The sequence below is a fragment of the Pagrus pagrus genome (assembly GCF_965226575.1).
Source record: "Pagrus pagrus genome assembly, chromosome: 12".
In the NCBI taxonomy this organism is placed as follows: Eukaryota; Metazoa; Chordata; class Actinopteri; order Spariformes; family Sparidae; genus Pagrus; species Pagrus pagrus.
In genome coordinates this window covers 12141974-12163057 of record NC_140196.1, presented here as the reverse complement: position 1 = coordinate 12163057, position 21084 = coordinate 12141974, and the positions used below count along the sequence as shown (strand labels likewise).

At 41.9% G+C, this 21084-nt stretch overlaps 1 protein-coding gene across 5 annotated transcripts in view; it reads right to left on the bottom strand.

Moving 5' to 3' along the window:
• The window catches only part of agap3 (ArfGAP with GTPase domain, ankyrin repeat and PH domain 3), a 130227-nt gene that overhangs the window by 51433 nt on the left and 57710 nt on the right, over positions 1-21084 (bottom strand). For 2 of the 5 annotated variants that reach the window (XM_084370183.1, XM_084370182.1), the window contains exons 2-8: positions 19824-19882; positions 16645-16732; positions 12772-12857; positions 9756-9897; positions 9090-9224; positions 4804-4931; positions 4333-4488 (exon numbers count right to left, since the gene is read on the bottom strand). In XM_084370183.1, coding sequence (XP_084226309.1) covers positions 4333-4488; positions 4804-4931; positions 9090-9224; positions 9756-9897; positions 12772-12857; positions 16645-16732; positions 19824-19882 — 794 coding nt within the window. Of the gene's footprint in view, positions 1-320; positions 3891-4332; positions 4489-4803; positions 4932-9089; positions 9225-9755; positions 9898-12771; positions 12858-16644; positions 16733-19823; positions 19883-21084 lie in introns of those variants that run through there. The other 3 variants (XM_084370186.1, XM_084370184.1, XM_084370185.1) reach the window with 3 other exon arrangements.

Genomic DNA, 21084 nt, shown 5'->3' with positions numbered 1-21084 from the left:
TTATTTTTAAAAAGACTTCAGTACAAGTAACTTCCTCCGACCTGCAAAACCTGGTGGAACATAAAAATATCAAACAGTTTCAGCATCAAAAAAGCAAAAACCACATCAACATTTCAAATTTCTGGTCATGCCTGTCAGGAGATAAATGGTTAGACAGTAACCTTGCATGGGAATAAATCAGTTAAACCTCCCACCCCAAAACAAATAAAGAGATGAGAGGGACAGACATGAGTGTGTATGGTCTCACTCAGAACATGAGAAATGTCCAGTCACCAATGGAGAAGAGGTAGAGTCTGAGTTCAAGTAAACCAACTCTGGTGTTTATATTTTTTCCAACATTTTATTTTTTTTTAATGATGACTTGTTTAGCTTCTATACAGACACCATACAAAGCAAGTCACAAATTCACTTCAAAATATTCAACAGATTGAGCCAAACATTGCAGTTCCCACAAAATATAGGATGGACAATAAAGGCATTATTTCATATACTCCTTATATGTATGTACTTTTTATAGAGTACCATTGTAAATAAAATACAATACAAGATATACAGCAGTCTATATTTTTCGTCAATCCGTTCATGATAGAAAAGCGATTATGCAAGAGTTCATAATCTCTGTACCAAACCTAAATTGAGAAAAATGAAAAATAAATAAATGAATTCAAAAGAAACAATTGAATGTGCAAAAAATAAATAAAATAAATAAAAAAGGAAAACAAATGTTAAGTTTAACTACATTCATACAAGTCGGTGCAACCCAGTTTCATTTGTTGGCAACGTTCAGCATAGTATCTCTCTGTATATAAACCCTCTCTCTCTACCCTGATTTTTATGAAGGCCTTCATAAAATTACCCAAAGTTACTCTGATCTAAAATACCTCTATGATAATACATTTATACCACATGTTCAATTCCATTCAATACTTCAAAAACTTGCTGGAATATAAGAAGGAATCAAATAAAAACCGGACCAAATGAATGTAGGAAAAATCTAAAAAGGAAGAACAAAAAAAGACAACTTGGCACCTCTAGTCCTTGAGTCCTCATTTATGGCAAAAGGCAGTGTGATGTCATGTAAGGAAAGTCCTTTGGGTGGCTGGATTAACAGTTCCAAGAGTGACTTGACTGTACAGCGTGTTTACCTATGGGATGTCTGAATGAGAGTTTGGGGGTGGGGGAGGGGGGTCGGTTGGTTGGTTGGCTGGGGTCAGGGGAGGTGGACGGGGCATTTCCAGAAGAGTCCCTACAGTCTGTCTCACTTCGTGATATTCGACAGTCTAGTTTTGAGTGCGCTCAAACACTCAAATGGACTCGAGCTTAGGCAGCGTTAGACGCTAAGTCCTATGGTTTCCGTTTAGTGCAAGTTCCATGCATTACCCTAAATGCGGTAAAGCACCTAGGGTAAAGCAAGTCCTCAATAAATAATCTCTTCTCTATCAGGATTGGCAAAGCAGGGGGACTCTTTTTTTTTTTTTTAAGCCATCATGCTCTTCTAATTCGGAAGGAGTTGGAAAGCCCTTTTTGTTGAAGAAAGGTTGGAAACAGAAGCACAAATCTGCAAATATTGAAAAACAGTGTCAAATGGTTATTTTTTTTTAATGTTTGTTTGTTTTGGTTATGTTTAGGTGGAGTCCAGTAAGAAGTCAAGGGACTAAAAAAAAAAAAAGGGAAACAACAAATGGCCGACATTAATAAATGGATTAAATGAATGTGGGTGGATGAGTGGGATGGAATTAAGTATAAAAAATGGCGCGTTGTTCGTCTAAATTCCTAAACAGTGTGCTTTTCAACACGAAAAGGGACAGAGACAGCCTGAAGACATCAGGGAACCACAGACAGATTACAAAACAGATCGTTTGGAGTTATTGACCATGGAAGCACTAGGAAAGAATATGTGTACTGCGCTGACACCTAGTGGCCAAGGACAGTTATGGTAAATACTGGCTTGAAATGACTGTGAGTGGTGAGATTGGTGAAGTTGATTTGTGAGGGCGGTGAAGAGACGGCGTGATAAGATCTTCTGTAGTAAAGCTTTGAGTTTTATTCACTAAACTTTAAAAAAACAAAAAAAACAATGCATTATTTTTAAAAAGTTTTTTTCCAAGGGGCTTTTCTGATAAACTACATCTGATATTTTTGTAATCAGATTAAAACTGAGTTAAGAATTTTTTTCTTAATTTCAAGAGTCCCAATGCCAGTGCCACAAATGTGACAAATATTACTTTTATATCTGATTACAACTGGACTAGATTTTTCTCCTGCAGCATTTTTCTCCACTGTGACATAAGAACAAAATACCTTGTGTGTAATGACTAAAAGTGAGTCTGATATCGATCTGTCATAGCTCGTCTACTGATGACATTAAGGCATATTGTCTTTCTTTTCTTGAAACTCCCAAAAAAATCAACATAGAGTGAACTACTTACAGGAGTGTGGCTAAAAAACATGACAGGCTCTTTGAATGGCAGCCGGACTTTTTCGAGAACTAACACAGATGTCAATTTGTTTTGAAAAACGGACAGAGCTAGGAAAGGGACATCCTCGATACTGTTGATGAAATATTTTCTCTTTCTGTTGTTTTGGAAAATGGCAAAAAAAAAGGGTCGGCACTGCGAGTCTTCCTCTCCTTAGCCCATCGCGCTCTTCAAGTGTCACTGAAGAAATGTCGCCCCGTTAACTTTCCGTCCCTTCCTCTGCTTCCTCCTCCTCCATCTCCTCCTTCTCTCCTCCCTCGCCCTCCCTCCTCCCACCCTCGGCACGCTGCTCCTCAGAAGGTCATGAGCTGAAACTCCCGCTCGGCTTGCCACTCCGGCACCCACACTGGGTAGGTGGCGTGCTTCGGCATCTCCATGACGCGGACGGGGAGAGGCTCATTTCTCTGGTGGACATGGTTAGTCACTACCTAGCAGGGGGGAAGGGAGACAACAAGGGGAGCTAGCACACAGCCTGTACTGCTCGGAGGCCACAAAGCCTGCGGCTTCCACAGCAGCTGGGGTAACAGGGTGAAGGCAGTAGGAGGAAATAGAAGGAGGAGGAGGGGGGGGATAGATAGGGAGGTTAGAGAAGGAGTTAGTTAGAAAAAGATGAGGGAGAGGAGAAGGAAGAGGAAGGAAGTGAGAGGGGGGAGACAGGTGGAGGACGAGGGACTTTTTAGAGGTGAGGGAGGTTAATCTCACATAGCCTGATCTCTGCCTCATGAGACTCACAAAGCTCTGGCGAAAAATTAAAGAAGAAAAGTTGAAAAACCTTTGGAAAAGCTGACTCAACCGTTCGGTTAGTTCGAAAAAACACCACCACGGATTTTTTTGGGGAGGTACAAACAAGCTCTCCGTGGAATTATTTCATTGATTTGAAAGAAGAACAACACCATTTTTGGTAGCATTTTCTACAAAACCTCCTCCTCCCCGAGCTCGAAGAGGCCGAGGTCTGGCTACGTGAGATTAGGAGAGGCTTAGCAGCAAAGAAGAAGGCTGGTGTAGGAGGGAGGAGAGAGGAGGAGAGGGGGGAGCAGGCTGGGTAGAAGAAGAGGGCAGAGGCTACAAGTAAAAGACAAGCTTAGGACAGCTAAGGAAATTAGAGTGGTTAGTGCACACATGGTTAGAGCAAATATGACAGGACATGGGGTAAAGAGCAGGCAGACAGGGGGTCGGGATACTGGTGTGAATCTCGAGATAGGATTTGGGCCAGACAAGTAGAAGTAAGTGAGGGGGTGAGGATCGGGGGGAGTTATCTAGACTCAACGAGGTGGTTAGTGGCTGGTTGAGCTGGCGTGTCGGAGGATGCGGGGCATGCGTTATTAGCAGCGTGTAAACAGGGCATTGGCTGGCTCGGACTTTTTTGTTTAGCTCGGTCGGGCAGGAGAAGGGAGGTCACTGCAAAGAAAGGATCTAGTAAAAATAAGAGGGGTGGGGGGGAGGGAGGGAGGGAGGGAGGGAGGGAGGTCAAAGATTTAGACAGTGCAGAGGGCCTGGCGTTCGTCATGGGTGAGATGAGAAACTTAATCCATGTGCACTTACTACATCCAATTAGAAAAGAAGAAAAAGACATGAAAAAGAGTTTTTTTCCACAGTGTTTATCTTTGATATTTGCTTTAAAGAAGAAGATTTTTTCGGAGCATTTTGGGGATCTAATATAATTTCTATTTAGTCTTATTCTCCTTTGCCCATTGTGCTGTGTGAACAAGACGCTTTTCTTTGCCTGCATCGGAGGCAGGAGAGCTGATGCATTTTTCGAGCTACCTGTCTCCCTCTGGTGGACAAAGTGTGCTTGGCAACATGCCTCCTAGTAGTGTGAGTGGGTGTTGCTTTGCATCAGCTGTCGCATACTTACTGTGAAAATGTTGGAGCGGCGCTTTGACTGCTTGCGGATGGGCGTGGGCGTGTTGGAGGCAGCGATGGTCTCAATGCGCATCTCCCGCTGACTTATGCTGGGGGTGGAGGGAACGGAGGAGGAGTAGTCGCTGAATGCACCCCCACCATTGGCCGCCTGGGGAGCGAGAGAGATTAAGAGGAACGGACAGAATCAGAGGAGAAGGGGGGGGAGGAAGAGAGAGAGTTAAAGTCAGGGAGTCAGAAAGGTGGAGGGAATGAAAACAATAAACAAGCAGGTCAATTTAGGACACAGTAGATTTGATTCCTCCTTGTAATAAAAGAAGTTATCATGAGTTATGAAAAGAGTTACATAAACCGAGCGTGCAGAGTCCTTTACATAACAGCATCAAGCTCTTATTCATATTAAAGTAACAACGGGTTGTAACAGGAAGTAGAAACAGCGTGCCGCCTGTGATGATCTGGATCTTACCTGGTTAATGTGAACAGAGGGGATGGATGCAGCGGGGACTGATGAGTGGCTGGGAGAGTTGGGGAGAGATTTGCATGGACCAATTGAGAGCTGCTGCTTTTTCCTCATGGCCACAACCTTCTGGGCAACTGGAGAAGAGAAAGGGAGAGACACAGCAACAGACTGATCATCAAGGCTGCTAAGTGCTGGTATAAATGTGATTGAGGGGGTTTGGGGGGCTGTTTAATTAAGCAAAGAGAACATAGAAATCAGAACCATCTGTAGGTTGTTAATTGTGTTACCTTGATAAGTGACAGTGGATAAATGTACCCAACATAAGCTCAAATAGAAATCTTCCTTTGAAAGCACAGTATTTTGGCTTTTAGTCAGTTAATGATCACTACACAGTAGACAAACAGGTTGTTTTTTGACTGCTGTGTAAAAGCCGCCTTCCAGTAGTAGTTCCAACAATATGCATGTGATAACAGAGAGCAACACGTATTTAAAGGTCACCTTTAAAGGTCTTCTTACTGCGTTAAATGCTACAGACCACTTAATGGGTCAGTTTATCCAATAGCATGTATATTATACACCGTGTCCACTTCTTGGTTGGTTTGTCAGCAGGATTGCACAAAAACTACAGATGGGTCTCGGCCCACAGTAGACCCCATTAACTTTTTGTGCAAATCCAGATAAAAGGGACAGATCCATGTATTTCTTTTCTCAGTTTCAAGGCCGTTTTTCAACATTTTAGTTAATTTCTCGGGAAATACTGCAAAGATCTTGATGAAAATTAAAATGTAAAAATACTCTTAGACCGGAAATTAGCCTGGAAATCTCTCGTTACACCAACCGTTTTCACCTGGCTAAAAGATGTTATGCATTGTTTGAGTCAGATTCATGTTTCAATAACCTGTCTGTGCTGCCACCTGAATGAGAAAACGTGGGTCTTAGCCCTACACTTAGTTTGTCTAGCCCTTTTATTGTCTGCTGACTGGTCTGATACCACATTTATTCCTCTGGTTCTATACGTTTATCTTCATAAACTGACTAACCGCGGTGTGTCTGGCTGAGTTACTGCTTGTTCTTTAGTTTTTTCTTTGTTCTTGTTTATTAACCACTGGACTGAGGGAAATGGAAACGTTGAGTCTGTTAATCTGTTAATGATATGTTTCCACCAATTAAATTGGGTGATCTCCATGATTGAGTACAACATGATTTCTACCCCTCGTGACTTTGGTAGAGAAGAGACAGAGAATCACTGATCCTGGATTTTAATTCAAAAATTGAAATCGAAAGCTCATTTTGATTAATTTTGACACCCCTACTCCTTAATATGACTCGTTACAGGTAAAATATTCAACGAGAGCACATTCCTCCAGAAATGATTTAGGTGCACTGCTCCTTTAATACTTTGTTTAGCAACTGTCATCATGGGGGACTTGTGTAAACCATCTCCCAGGAACGCACAGATGATTCAAGTACTTCTTACGTCCTGAGAGGTAACGTCATTAATGAGACAGATACCAGCCTACAGCTGATGACTTCATCAAAGGACTCACACCAACACGACTTCAAAAATAGGAAAACATTTCCGTCAGGCAATTCAGAACGTGATGTGTGCCTAATTTCAATCTGCCTGATTTCCTAGATTTTCTTGTGAGCCACCAGAGAGCACGAGATCCTTTAATCATGACAGATGCAACCTTGATTTAAGCCCGTTGTAGATGTGAGCACACATCACTAAAGGCAACAACGGCATCTTTATGTCTATAGGTTTGCATGTACACATGTACATTCAGACATTTCAATAAAGTCTCCATCAAGTGCTAAAAAACACAGAGAGAATAGTATTTTTCTCTTTATAAACAGAACACTAGCAGTATATAAATCAAACGAAGCTCAGCAGAGTAAGCAAAGCTAATTCCAGCCAGACAAAGAGTGAGCGCATTATCACAACTACCTCGGGCTATTTGTTTTCCAGTCAGGTAATGAGCAACATACTGCAAAGTGGATTATACATTTCTCCGGGGAGAAAAAGGTACCTCTATTTTCCAAGAAAAAGTAATCACACAAAATGATACTTGTAATTTTTTTCCTGTCATTCACTGAGCTCTACAGAGTGATGTTAGTCAAATGAGACTATTGTCATAATCTCAACAACCTGATTTGCCATGCAATCGGTGCGGCTCGTCATTTAATTCACGGCACACTACTCAAGCGAGGGACTGGGTGGAGGGAGGGTGGAGGGAGGGAAGGAGGGAGGTGATGTTCCCGGCTGCGTGACGTGAATTAGCACTGAGGGAAAGAGAGATGATTTGAAGTTGCGCTGACAGCTGGGACCATAACGCCCGGCTGCCTGCTGCAGCATGGCAAATAGAGAAAGAAAGAAGGCGAGAGTGATACGCAGCGACTTCTCCAGACAGCCAACACTCCTTCATCTCTTTTAATTATTTCAAATTGGGCTTCAGGAAGCAATTAAGGCAGAGAGGGAAGACAACGTGCCTGTGCATCAAGTCAATGAAATGCAAAGTGAACGCTGTGATACATATTCAGATGTTTTGTGAAGGGATGACAGGCTTTCAAAGGAGCTGCAGCCTTAGGGGATAATGTGAAGTTTCCAAATGACAGTTTCACGACTTCAATTATGGATTCAGGGAAAAAACTTTCCAGATACTTTTTAGACGCATTAAGAGGGCGTTTCACCATTTATACACAACTGAATGTTACTTGGCTTGGAGCTCCACATCTGATGAGATGAAATCTTACATCATGATTTCAGCTCCGGTGATGAATAATTGCGGTGTTTGACAATCGTATTCAATCTAATTTAAGCCCGTTGCGTCGTTAATTGAAGAGAGCCTGTTAATGTTCACAAAGTGTACTGCCAATCAGAGATGTTGAGCATAATGCATTAAGAATATTAACGTATACAGGTACACCGCTCCACCTGAGTCGACTTTGCACGGGCATCAGTACATTTTGTTAGAAATAACTCATGAACAGCATGACGTACTTCACAGCCCGGAGCGAAGAGGAAAAAAATAGTCATATTCAGTGAATTTCAACACAAACTATACTCATGTTTAATGGAGCGACACTGAAGTTGCAAAGAGTTGAGTAGTGTTTACTTGTAGGAGGGCACAGCTGATGGATTACCTCATAGTTTAGTACTTTTCAACCTAATTAGACCACTTTTCTTGAAATGGGAGGAAATTTTAAAAGCCCTGCATCCTAGCTGCAGGACACACATTTAGTACCAGCCACCAACTAAATGGTGGTAAAATATTCAAGTGGCTGGTAGATCTGTTTCACTCACCAGCCAAAAAAACAATGATAATCTACCGAGTGGCCGGTCGCCATTTGGCAGGAAGACAGCAGAGTTAATTTTGCACATTGCCTAGTTGTGTTCACATCATTTACACAAAATGTTGCCTGTTTGATTACTCAAGAGTTTGTCAAGAGCTCCTGAAGTCTTTCAATCAAACTCAGATTGGAAGTTGTTCGGCTTTGGATGTTAGTGTTCGGTCTTTGGGTTTGCCTCGAGTGAGGAATGAAAATAAGGTGATGGGGTGAAAACGAGGGCTGCAACCAACAAATTATCTGTAAGTATGATAATGTTTTTGAGGAACTGGTAATCGTTTCATCTTTAAATGTCAAAGAATATGCAAATAGTCAAATCACGATTCCCCACGCCCACAGTGACATCTTCAAATTGGTTATGTGTGACCAAATATTCACCTTTACGAAGCTGAATCATTTAAATGTTTGGTACTTATATTGCATCTTTTTTTCCTGAACAATTTCTCAATATAATTTCAGATTTTATTATAACCTCCGCCAAGGACGTTATGTTTTCGCCCGGGTTTGTTTGTTTGCTGGTTGATTGGTTTGTCAGCAGGATTACACAAAAACCACTGAACAGGTTTCCACGAAAGCTGAATGGTGGATGGATGAACAGACCCCGTGAACTTTTGGTGAGGATCCGGATAAAGGGTACAAGGATCTTGATGAAAAAAAAACCAAGGCTATTATCTATGAGTGAGTACAATTGGATCTAGCGGGTTAAAGATGTTTTATTTGATATTGGATTAGGATGGATTCAATTAGAGGGGACTGTTGGGCCTTGGTGGAGGTATGCGCTCTACTGAGCATCATCCTAGTAATGAAAACGACGCCAATCAAAGAATATAGTTCAAGACAGACAAATGATCAAATACGTCTCATGTGCCAGTAGGGGGTAGATGAGTGAAGTGTACTGGTACTTCTTGTCTAACCCATTTCCTCTTTTGTGACCCCCCTCTCACCGTCCTGGAAGACTCTCTCCACATTCAGGCCATAGGTGGAGCAGGTCTCATAATATGTGCAGCGCTTCAGGTCGTTTGACAGCTTTCTGGCCCGCGAGTCATCGATCACTCTGGGGTTGGCGGCACTGATTGCATCTGAGAGGGAGAGAAAAACGTAATACTCAAATATTCAATCAAAACTCTCATCTTGTGGTATTCTCTAATTTTGCTACAGTCAACACATTTCACAAAAAGAGCAAAAACATCAAAATAAATAATTAAATTTTGAACACAGGCCAAATACTATCAATAAATATTGATGGAAATGTTCATCCTAATGAAGGAACATGTATCCCAGTGCAGCAGTGTGGCTCACTGATGTGTTTTAATGCTTTCTGGACAACATTAAATGTCGATATCACACAGAAATAAGCTGTTGTCTATCAGGCTTTGGCTACACAGACGATCCTTGTTAGCTAGATCAGTTCATTATTAGTTTTAGTCTTTTCATAAGAACCCATCACAATAACAAAAATATCGAATATGAAAGACGTCTCCTTTAATCGTACTTTCTAAGTGCAAAGACAATGTAAGGACATGAAGTTGTTCCTGTGAATGTGCACATTTCCAGTATGGAGGAAGCAATATCCTGACAAAACATATATATATCAGGCGTAGCGCAGGCACCTTGTGTTCCCACGAGGACCATGGGGACCTCAGCTGTGTTCCTGTAGCTGGATAGGCGCAAGAAGTAATTGTAGACTGTCTGGAAGCTGATCTCATCCTCCAGGCTAAAGACGAAAACCACCGCATCAACCCAGGCAGCAAACTGAGGACAGAGCAGAGGTGGAGTACGGTGAAGCACTGGGAAATAGAAGCGGTCTCATTATTGCACGAGAACATTCACACAACATTGTTTTCAGGACCACTGCTTCCACTTCAGTCTGATGCTGCACCTGGAACAAAAAAATTGCGTTTCTCGTCTATTGTCACTTTACTTGGATGTTTGAGCTTCACTGTGCAGAATGATGCGTGTGCAGAGTTTGACACTAAAAGGCTGTTTTCATGTTCGTCTACCGAAAAGAGTGCATTTGTCTGTGCTGCTCGCTTTAAGACACGTGCGCACGAGCCACTACTTGACATCAGTGCAGACATTTTCTGTGTAGTTTTTAAGTTCAGTTTTTTTAAGTTTATTGAAAACTTCTGGTGAAGGATATTAATCCTCTATTACAGACTCGAAATTGGACACTTGAGGGGAGACACTAAAGGTTTGTGTTGTTATAATTGTTATACTTGAGACTAGTGCATGAAAAAACAAAGATTTGGGGCTATTTTGCTTCGATACATTTATTTATTTAATTTCATTTTTTGTTTTAGTTCAGATTTCTATAAAAACGTATGTGCAAAGTAGCTCATGTTTAATTAGATGACCTAATTTGAGTATTCAAACCTGAAATATAAGAAAACTTGTGATTCAAACAATAATCATCATAACATAAGTAGTCAACTAAGGAAGTTTCATGCTGATATCTATTCGTTAAAATAAAATAAAAAACTGACTCTATTCACTTGTAGTGTTCACACTTAAAGCATGTTTTTAATGAATACAGCTTGTAATGGGTCCCTGAAGTAACTGTTAGCTTTTGCAGGTCTACTTTTGTTCATGCATACAGACAGAAGGGGGCAGTGTAGCAGCAGCCATAGTACACTGGGTGTCTTGTTTAAAGGCAGAGAACCAGAACAAGGTGGAATGATGAAACACTACTACTGTATCTTATCTTTTTTCTGTATTCCCACTGCACTCATAATCTAGGAATCTTTGTATTTGTTGGATCATATACATTCATAATCTCTGCTTGGTTTAGATCAAACGGGGGGAGCAGTTTCCCTTGAGGTGAGGAAATCAATCCTAATCACCATCCATTGTAAGAAGGAGTCTCAGCAGAACCCAGAGTAGTAGCAACAGTGACAATCAAGTGATAACTATCCCCCCGCTTTGCCCTCTTCTTCATTCAGCTTTTACATCTCGCCCCAGACCCCCATCGGGAATGAATGGCAAATCAAGCCTCCAAGCCACAACTCTGCTCAGCCTCCTGTGAGTGTGAACATAATGGAGGCCTTTAATTATGCCACTAATTATATAGGCAGCTGACAACTGAGCTGAACTCGCTCGATTCCCTAATCCCACTGAGCGTAATGCAAGCGTAAATCGGAGCTTTGCCGGGCCAGGTATGAGTAGCTGCTAATAGAAAGGCACTGTAAAGTCACACTAGGCTTACGTGTGACGACAGTGAATCTTGTGAATGAAGCGGCAAGCTGTCACGTTTGCATTCATGAGCGTCAGAGTCGTTAAAATGTGATTGAATCCGCTTATTAAATCCCATCAAATCCATTATTGGATCTATTGAGGTGTAATTTCAGCATCACAGACGTCATTTCCAAGAACAAAGACTCCAAGAATGACATTAAAACAACACAATACATTTAAATATCTAAATTTACCAAGGTTTGCTACATATTAGCATGTTAGCTAAATAGATGAATGTATCGTACATTATTATTTTCTAGTAATAAGCGCAAAAAGATAAAGGAATTGCAAACATATTGCGAACACATCAGTGTTGAAAGGGTGAATGTGTTGCCAGCAGACATGGAGCAACATCAGCATTAATTTGGAGTTGTGTGTCTAATATTCACTCTTCTTTTAGATCTGTTTTGGTCTCCACCAACTCCAGATGAAAATATTGGTTTATCGGTCTGCCATTTGGTGCTCGGCTGGTAGCGCAGAGTGGGTTTGTAAAAGCTTTGTGGTGAAAAATAGCAGCAACATCAGGACTTGACGCCGTTAAAGGCCGTGAGACTGAGCCAAAACTGTCAAGTTCTGTGTCCTAAAATCGAGAAGGAGGAAACACTCGTATACCTCCATTTTACTCCACTTTATACTCTCTTGCTATATACTCGTTAAAGAAAAATATTGTGCTTTTAACTCAACTGCTTTTATCCGACAGTTACTTGTAAGTAAGATAGACTCGTGATGCGAAAACATGTGATGAACAGATCAAATTTGATCCATTCTTCTAGATTTCGATTTTGATTTTATATGAAGAACAAGATGTTTCTAACAACTTGAAAACAGGACAATCCAGATAACGTGCAATCATGCAAAAGGGAATGTCAGAAGGAATCCATGACTGTTTGCCTTCTGAAAACCCAGGCTGGACGAAGAAGAGTAAAACACAGACGCTCCATATTAACTACATTTAAGTCCTGTAAATGGGACAATCTCTGGTAAAACATGGTTCAAGAATAACTGAGGATAAGAGGCTGGATTAACAGGAAGCACTTCCTCAATGAACTTCCTTTGGAAAAGCGTAAAAAAGTGAATATTAAAGGCCACTTTGGATAAAAACCGTAGCTCCATTGTTCTTCATATTTCAGATGCTGATAAAGCACTGAGGAGCTGTGTTGTCCCTCTGACCACAAGAATGATTTTGGCTGGGCTTACTCATTGATCTGCTGCTGCCCCTTAAGTGCTTTTGGTAGAACAACCACAGAGTGCCGTCACACTGCTCCAAACAGTCCTGCAGAGATGTAATGGTCTGTCTCTAAACAGTTCCTGTCTGCATGACAGTTTCTGTCTGACGCGTCTTGCTGCTTCAGAGTAAAGAGACATTTTTCTTCAGGATCAACAAACAAATCTCACCTGCAGTTCTGGAGGCCCTCCTTCATCTCTGATCAGGAGTAGGTAGCTCTGTCCGTCCACCACTATTTCTTTCTTGAACCGTCCACCTGAGGAAGGGACAAAGGGTTTGTTTCAAGGTCGTTCTAATAAAACATGTAAAGTCTAGCGCTGGTGTAGAGCAACGGACCGCTCGGGGTTTACCGAGGGGAAAGAGACTGCAGACACATTTCACACTCATTGATTGTATTAACAATGAGGATGTACGATACAACTCCAATTTAACTTAAAAATACAGCTTGACATGGCTCATAAAAGTTCAGTGAGTGTAAGTTTAAGTGCACTTCTCAATTTAGACCTCCCGAATGTGTTGCTGTTAGGATCACATGCCGACAGGAAACCAGGTCCCTCTGGAGCCAATTATGTGGGCGAGAAATTGCCATTTAGCGTGTCTAATGCACAGCTGCTGAGGGAACCAGTTCAGTGCCACTGTCACTGCACCGCCACAAGTCCTGGAAAGGCCCTGACGCACATTATCAGACTGCACGTTCAGCCTCCATCACTTCGCCGCATGAGCTGCAGCGCGATCGGAGATTGGTTTTCGCAGCACTTACGGCATAACTCATCAGACTTTGCAATGAGACGATAAGAGAAGGAGAATAATCATAGCAGAGAGACTAAAAAGAGAGGAAAGGAAGCGATGGGAGATAAAAAACCTCATCTTTATTCTGAGCCGGTGTGCCTCGGGTCGCACCATGTCCACAGGATAGTAGTGAGCTAACGCTTAGTCCCCGTGTAGCCTTGAGTTTCTCTCCCATTTTCTTCATTTCTTTCTTAATACAAATGCACATTCCTTGCTGCTAGCGACGCTGGCTGCAGATAAAGAACAGACCAATGGGAGAACTTCACCGTAAATTAGATTTTGCATATCATTTGAATGCTTTGCGATCCTGTGGAGATTAAAAACATTCAAATGAGAAAGTCGCGAGGCTAGAGACGTCCCTGGGAGTGAAAAACAGCGGCTCATGAATACGAAAATCCGCTGAAAGCAATTGGACAAAATTGAATAATGCACAAACTGGAATGATCATGAGATGCATCCACAAAGTGATGCTGGAGACAGCTGATGTGCACGCTGAATAAAACCACTCCTGTTACACTTGCACCGAGTTTCATAAGCAGACATGTTAGCTAAGATGCTTATATGATTAGATAATAGCATGTCAGAGATCAGCGCATCGAGAACTACACATCTCACATCACAGAAGAGCTGTAAGGGCCATACAGTAGCCATGGCCTGTAATTTCTAATAGGCAGACAGTATTCCTGTCTCAGCAAGCAATACATATCCACTTGAGCCACACTTCCACCCTGTTAAGTCCACTTTAGCCCGCTTTGCAAATAGGGGATTCTCCCAGCCTTTTTGCACAGGCTCTCAGTCCCTGCTGGATGCTGCTGGTTGTGTAACACAGAGAGAGAAAGAAAGAAAGAGAGATTCACGTACCACCAGCCAGCTCTTTTTTTTTTCTCTCTCAAACTAAAGTCACAGAGCTTTGGAGATTCAGACAAAGGACTGAGAAACTATGTGTCTGTGTGTCTCTGAATCCTGTTTAAAAAGGGAGAAAAAGATGAGGAGGATCTCGTTACACAGAGAGAGACGGGATCTGAACGACACAGAAAACCAGAGATTTATCATATCACACGCCCAGAGCAGACTATGGAAAGTCTCTCTCAGCATCTGTAATGAAAGCATACGGCTCCGGTGATGGAATTTGAAGTTAACATTTCGGTTACATAATCATCCAGGACGCTGTCGTCTTTATTTACAGCCGAAGCAACACAATGCCTCCACAGAAAATAAAAAAAGGCCTGTGCTGTGAACACAATGAGGAAGACTACCGTACTTCTCTTCATCACGCTGCAAAAGCAGTTACGACTTATGTGGACGCGTTGCTCGGCCTTCCGTAAAGAGAGGGTGAGCGACGGTGAAGCCTGCAGACAGCCTACGGAGAGACGGTAAGTTGGGTAGGCATGGTTAACACGCAGTAAGCATACTCTGCTTACACGGAGGCTTAGACCTTGACACAGAGCCACAATCCAACGGAGCTCCATCCGGTGTTGCCATAGCAACACACCCCAGTACCTTTTTTCAGATATCATAGCAAAAGCCCAGGAACAAAACACTGAAGAAACAGCCATCGCTGAACCTTCCTCTGCTGGGCAACGCTTCTGCAATGTAAATACCCGAACTGGAGTGAAGCCAGTATTAAAGTGCATGGAGAGAGAGAGAGAGAGAGAGAGAGAGAGAGAGAGAGAGAGAGGACGAGCAGCTGCTAATCATGAGACAGGTATGTTGTAACACAGGAATTTCAAAAAAGGGACAAACGCGTAACATCTGAGCCGACATGTTTTCTTGATTACGGCAACAATGCTCGTATCGTTTCTTCTCCGGCATTTCCTCCATTCATTTCTCAAGGACTAATTAAGCTATGAGGATTTTTCTCCCATGGTGCAGCGAAATGCCAGAAACTAATTATGCGCTTCATGTCTCATTCTCACTATAATTACACTAAAAATGAAAACACTGCAAACCCCTCAAAGATCATCAGTTAACTCTGGGTTTTCCAACATCTTTTGTGGGTCTCTGAGAGGAGGGCTTACCTTTCAGGCCACAAAGGGGCATTCTCATTATGATTTTGCAGATTAATTGGAAGAATATCTGATTTTCAAATGTGAGAGAGTGGAAAAAATGAGGTGGTGCCCCTTCTCCTTCCTGTTAAAGACCATCTTAAAGGATAAGTTCACCCCAAAATTAAAATTCAGCCATTATCTACTTGGCCTGATGTGGATGGTGAAGTTTTGTAGTCCACAGAATATTTCTGGTGCGCTGCAGCACTCTCCTAAACAACTGAAGTAGATTGGGATTTGCTTTTAAATGTGAGAAAACAACCAAAAGATCAGATAAAATGGCTCCATACAGCTCGTCCGGAGTAATCCGAGTCCCTGGAGGGCCTAAATTGATTTTAAGAGGTTATGTACACCCTCAACGTGTGGGAGAGCTCGTGCACCCTATTCAGACGGCAACGCTTTTAGCTTAGCGGCTACGGTGAAGATTTCAATCTTAAAAAAGGTTATAAATAACTAACTGAACTGACAATTTGGTAGCTTTTTTTCATTAAAAAAAAAAAAAAAAGCTGTTTACTCTTTGGCAGACAAACCTTGCTTGTACAAGCTTGCGGCCCATCAGGACACCCTGGAAGGAAACCGTTTATGACTGTGTGATAACTTTAATTTACAATTCCAGAGAAATGATGGGCATCGGTTTTACCTCCAAGTTCTAACAATGAGTCATCTTCACAACCCTGATTTACTGGAAATGTCACGCTCCTTCTTATTATCATCTCCCCAGTTTTAGTGGAGGTGTAAAACAGAAATTCATAAAGTGAACGCAGCCAATTGCCAATTTTGGCATGTAGAAGCTCGATATAATCACAGCATTTGAATACAAACTAATTAGAAAAATACTCTCGCAAGGACATTCAGCACCAGGCTTCACGTGAAAGTCCTAACATGGTTATCCTTCTGTACAGTTTAGCAATCAGTGTCAACATGCTTGACTTTATTCTTGTGGAAAAACAAACAAAGCTAATTTAGCAGCCAGCAGGTTCCTGTGTAATTTCATTCATCCACATCAGATCTTAATTTGTGAGGCTGACACGTCACAGTGAAAGGCTTTTACTCCTCGGCGGCCATGTATTTTATATGACAGTTTGTCAGGCCAATTAGCAGAATGATCTTAGGTCATGAGAGCCGGAGTAAACATGCTGCATTAATCTGAAATCATGGTGATTTCCTCGGAGTATCTGACGTGTTTTATAATCACCAACAGATTCTTACCTTCAGGAGACTCCTCCTGCACATATGTGCCTGTCAAGTACCGGTGGACCAAGGCTGACTTCCCACTGGACAGATTTCCCACAATGCCCTGCAAGGTCGAGAGCAAAAAACTGTCATTATTACTGACAGGCGCAACATGACAGGTACAAACTACAAGCATATGTAGACTTAAAGGGCCGTGATGGTGACCTGACGAAACAGCACAAGCACAAGGTTCTTGGACTTTGTGTATCTGAAGCTTTTAACCTTGCTCAGTACACTTGTTCACTGAATAAGGCCATGATGTATGGTTGAAAGCTACAAAGAGGAAAAGGTTAGGGGACCTTTTTTGTCAAGCTGCTGTTTCAAAAGGTCAATAATGAACCTTTACGCTCAATCTTAAAGGTGATGTTGGAGGTTTTAGCCCATTATGTACTAAACACAGCCAACAACAAAACACTTCTTCCAGAGCAGTACAATCAGAAATGAATCATTTTCCCATGGACAGTGTTTGAAGAATTACAGAAATTTGGCATTTCTGTTATTCAAAAGGTTTTAAATCTTAGTTGTACGAGTTTCCTTGAATGCATCACCCAGGGAAGGTTTTCAAAACAGTCCCAGCTCGCAACAGAATTCCCATTAAAGCCCAATGGATATATCTGATGTTGACATAATGGTTTATATTAATTAATCACAACTTTAATCATATTAATACATATATAAGAATATAAGTAACAGTCAGACTGGTTCATTTATTAACTGTAAAATGTCTTTCTTAGTATATATTTGTTATTTCATAACAAAATTAAAGGGATAAGCGAAGTGTTTTATGTTGTGTGTGTAAAGTTTTTAATCAATATTAACCTCGAGAAACTGTTAGTCCCAGGAAATACCTTTCGAGTAATTTAAAGGTTCCTTCAGCCAGATGTTGTCTGTGTTTGTACTGTGATCTTAAGCCCAGCGACAACAACTGTTTTTATGTGCCATTTTTGCACTCGGCTATACAACAACTGTCATTCGTCGATTTGTCTTATGCGTTCTCGATGTCGATGTGTCAAAGCACAAACTGGTTTGTGGCTGCAGATTCTTAAAAATGGTGGCTAAAATAAAAACAATCGGAGCAGTTCAGTAAAAGCCCCATCTCAAAATTTACCCCAAAAACAGTCACAAAGAAAGGGATTTATAGGGGTGAAATCATGAGTGTATTATTTAGACCTGGATATTTGGACCCACTGCTCAGTCTTCTAATTTTGCCCAGTGGCCACTCGTGGTATCTTTGGCACCATCTTTGCGTTCAGTACATGGCTCTATTAAAAATGTATCCATGCGGTGGAAAGGTTGGAAAAGTTCACTGCTTTAGCAATGTGGTATTACATTAGTATCTGCCTCAAAAACTGCAGTATTAGTTGGGCTTAAATTGCAACGCAGCTGACACACTTTTACAATGATGGATTGCTTCGCTATGAGTAGATTTTAATTCCATGATTTGTCAGGAAATTAAACAAACTGCTGCCAGGATGGTAGAAATCCAACAGCAAAGCTAATGTAAAGTTCATACGGTTTGTAGTTAACGTACCAAACCGTGAGAAACAGTATTTGGTGGCTGTGTACAGCTGAAATATTATGAAGAAAGTCCTCACAACATACACAAGATACCCCCCCACTTCCTCTCCCTGGTGTCTAGACCAGACCTGACTACAGCGCCTTCAGGGTGATGCATGGCGGAGGGTGGGCTGATGATGCCAGCATGTCTGGGAAGAACAAAGGCTGCAACATGCCTCATCTCCTCCTTCTCCTCCTCCTCCTCCTCCTCCTCCTCCTCCTCCTCCTCCTCTACCCACCATCGCCCTCTTCTTCTTTAGATCATTAGTGGGTGTTGGAGTCAGGTATGGTTCTAATTATAGGGACGTTTGCGGCGCAAGAGAAAAAGCTCTGTTTAAGGCCTTTCCCAGCATCCCCTCCCCATATAATTGAAGCATATATATATATATACATGCACCGTGAGGTACCCCGGCAGAATAAACTATGAATAAGCTTCAAGTTTGACAAAGTTGTAGGCTGTGTGTGGTGAAAGCTATGAGTCAACAACAATCGACTTTGAATGAACCACTGAACCGCCGTTCCTGCTGTTTTAGCGGTTCGGCTTTGTGACCTGCTGGTATATTAGCCTCCATGAAACCAAAACGCTCGATCAGCACTATTACAGCACTTTTACTCGTCTTTGTAGATGTTTGGATTTGATCTGGGAATATTAGAAAGAGAGCACGTTTTGAAGATCAAAAGATGGCAATAAAATGTGACCACAGTTTAGTGCCACCATGAAACTACAATACCGGGGTACAGCTCACTGTTGCGGCAGATGTTTTCTCGCACCCGATCGCCATTTCAACGGATCTGCTGGAAGCGTTTTGACCCCGGTGCCTGTTATTATTATCGTAGCATGAGAGAGAAGAAACTGATTTGGCCATCTTGTTAAAAATCCTGCGAGACCACCCTCTTATTAGCATGACCTCGTCGTCGAACAGCCACTCTTTGAACGCTTTTGAAAGGAATGATAGATATTTTGAGACATTTTTTAATTCACTCTGTCCAAGGTCCGTTTAACAAACCCCTGCGCTGAAGCTGCCAATTAACACCTCAGAAACATAAAAAGGAAACAGACGTGTCTGCGAGTGTTTGAAGCCAAGTTTGTCTTTGAGCTCCCTGTGAATTCTCCCTTTTTCAATCCATTGAAGTTTCCCTTTCTTTGCGAGGTGCCACAACAATGAATTCACCTAACACGGAAGTATTGTATCAACTGTCAGAACGGCGGAGTGCCGCTTTTCAAGGCTGCTTCGTCTTTATGTGTCGAAGGCATTAAATCATGTGAGGATGTTAGCTGTGCATTTGGCAGTGTGTGTGCTTCACTGGCGGATGGGATCAGACCCAGGATGTGTCACTAGTCTAGCCTAGAACTGTCACTCATCTCGCGTCCTGCTGCAAGCCGCCCTGAGTCCCCATGCCAACGCATCTCATTAAAAATCACCCACTATGTGCCAGGGAAATGTCCGGCCAATATCTCAACCGCTCCCTCTCATTTGAAATGCAACACCAGTGTTACATGGACGGGACATGCATGCTTTCCCACAGACAGTTAAATCTATCAGTAACATGAAAGCGGATCAACAGAGGGACTGTTAGAAACATTAGAAGTTACTCACCACTTTCAGCTCTGGCACCGACCGACTCAATGTCCATTCCTGGCTGTTGACGAAAGAGTCTGAAAAGAAAAAGACAAAGAAAGAAATTAAGTCAAGCAGCACTGAGAGGTAATCCATCTGTTTGTGTCCCATTAGACTCCGGCTACAAGTGATACAGCATCCGCGATGTTTAAATACTGCTCTATTGACAAGACAGCCACAGGGAATGGGGAGAGACAGGTTTTTTGTCTTTTTTTTTCTGGCCTTGGCCCCTTTTGCCTTACACCTATTGAATAAATCAGTCCTTCAAAAATTCAATAAGCGAAACAAGGGGCTGGTAACAGTTGAAGTATGGATCAATGCTGCATTGGAACAAAAAGTCCAGGTAAAATTCCACCTAAAAAACATTTATCTCACTGAAATGTTACTCTCTAGGTGATCCTGTCTTAGAGTAATGAATTATTTTTGACTGGAAAATAGACAAATATACTTGGTAAGACTTTTTTGAGTTTTTGCAGTGCGGCTGTCTGCTCAACCCAAGGTTTCATGCTGATTTACTGTTTATTTTATAGGCTAGGGTTAGTTGAACTCGGCGTTAGCATGTTGTGCAGCTAATGTGGCTACTTTCAGTCTGGGGCAACGCTGGACAAATGTTGGGACAGTCAAGAGAAGCTGTGTTTTGGCTAGCTATATAACGAGAGCAGTAGGTTGGATCCTGTTTATACTGCAGTGCTAACTCAGCTGGTTAGCTAGCTACTTAGCTTTGTTGTTATTTGGAAACCCTGTTCCTGTGGTGCAGCTGTATGCTAGTTTTTTGATAGACATGCCCTGAATGTAATGATATAGCTAGGTGTGGAAGGGAAATGGTCAAATACAGGAATTAATTTGCTTGGAAATGTCATGTAACTGATTAGCACCCAGTAGCTAATTTGCTCTGACCATAAAGTTGTAGCCTGTTAATGTTAGTAGGCTAGCAGTGAAGCTAATACAACCATTCTGGTCCACAGATTTATGTACACTTAGTGTTGCTGCATCAAATTACTTCATTTATCATGAATTAAATAAAACCAAAACCAAAAACAAAAAAGGCCTTTTTGCAGCATACTGTGCTGTGAATCACCACATGGGGAATTCCATCATTGTGACAGCACTGAATTGATGGTAGTTTCCAAAATGACTTTACAGCTACAGTCTATAGACTATCTGCAGTGTGTGCAACAAGTTATATGATGCGTGGCTCAGCTGTCAAACAGATATGACACGCTATCTACAGTCTGCTCAG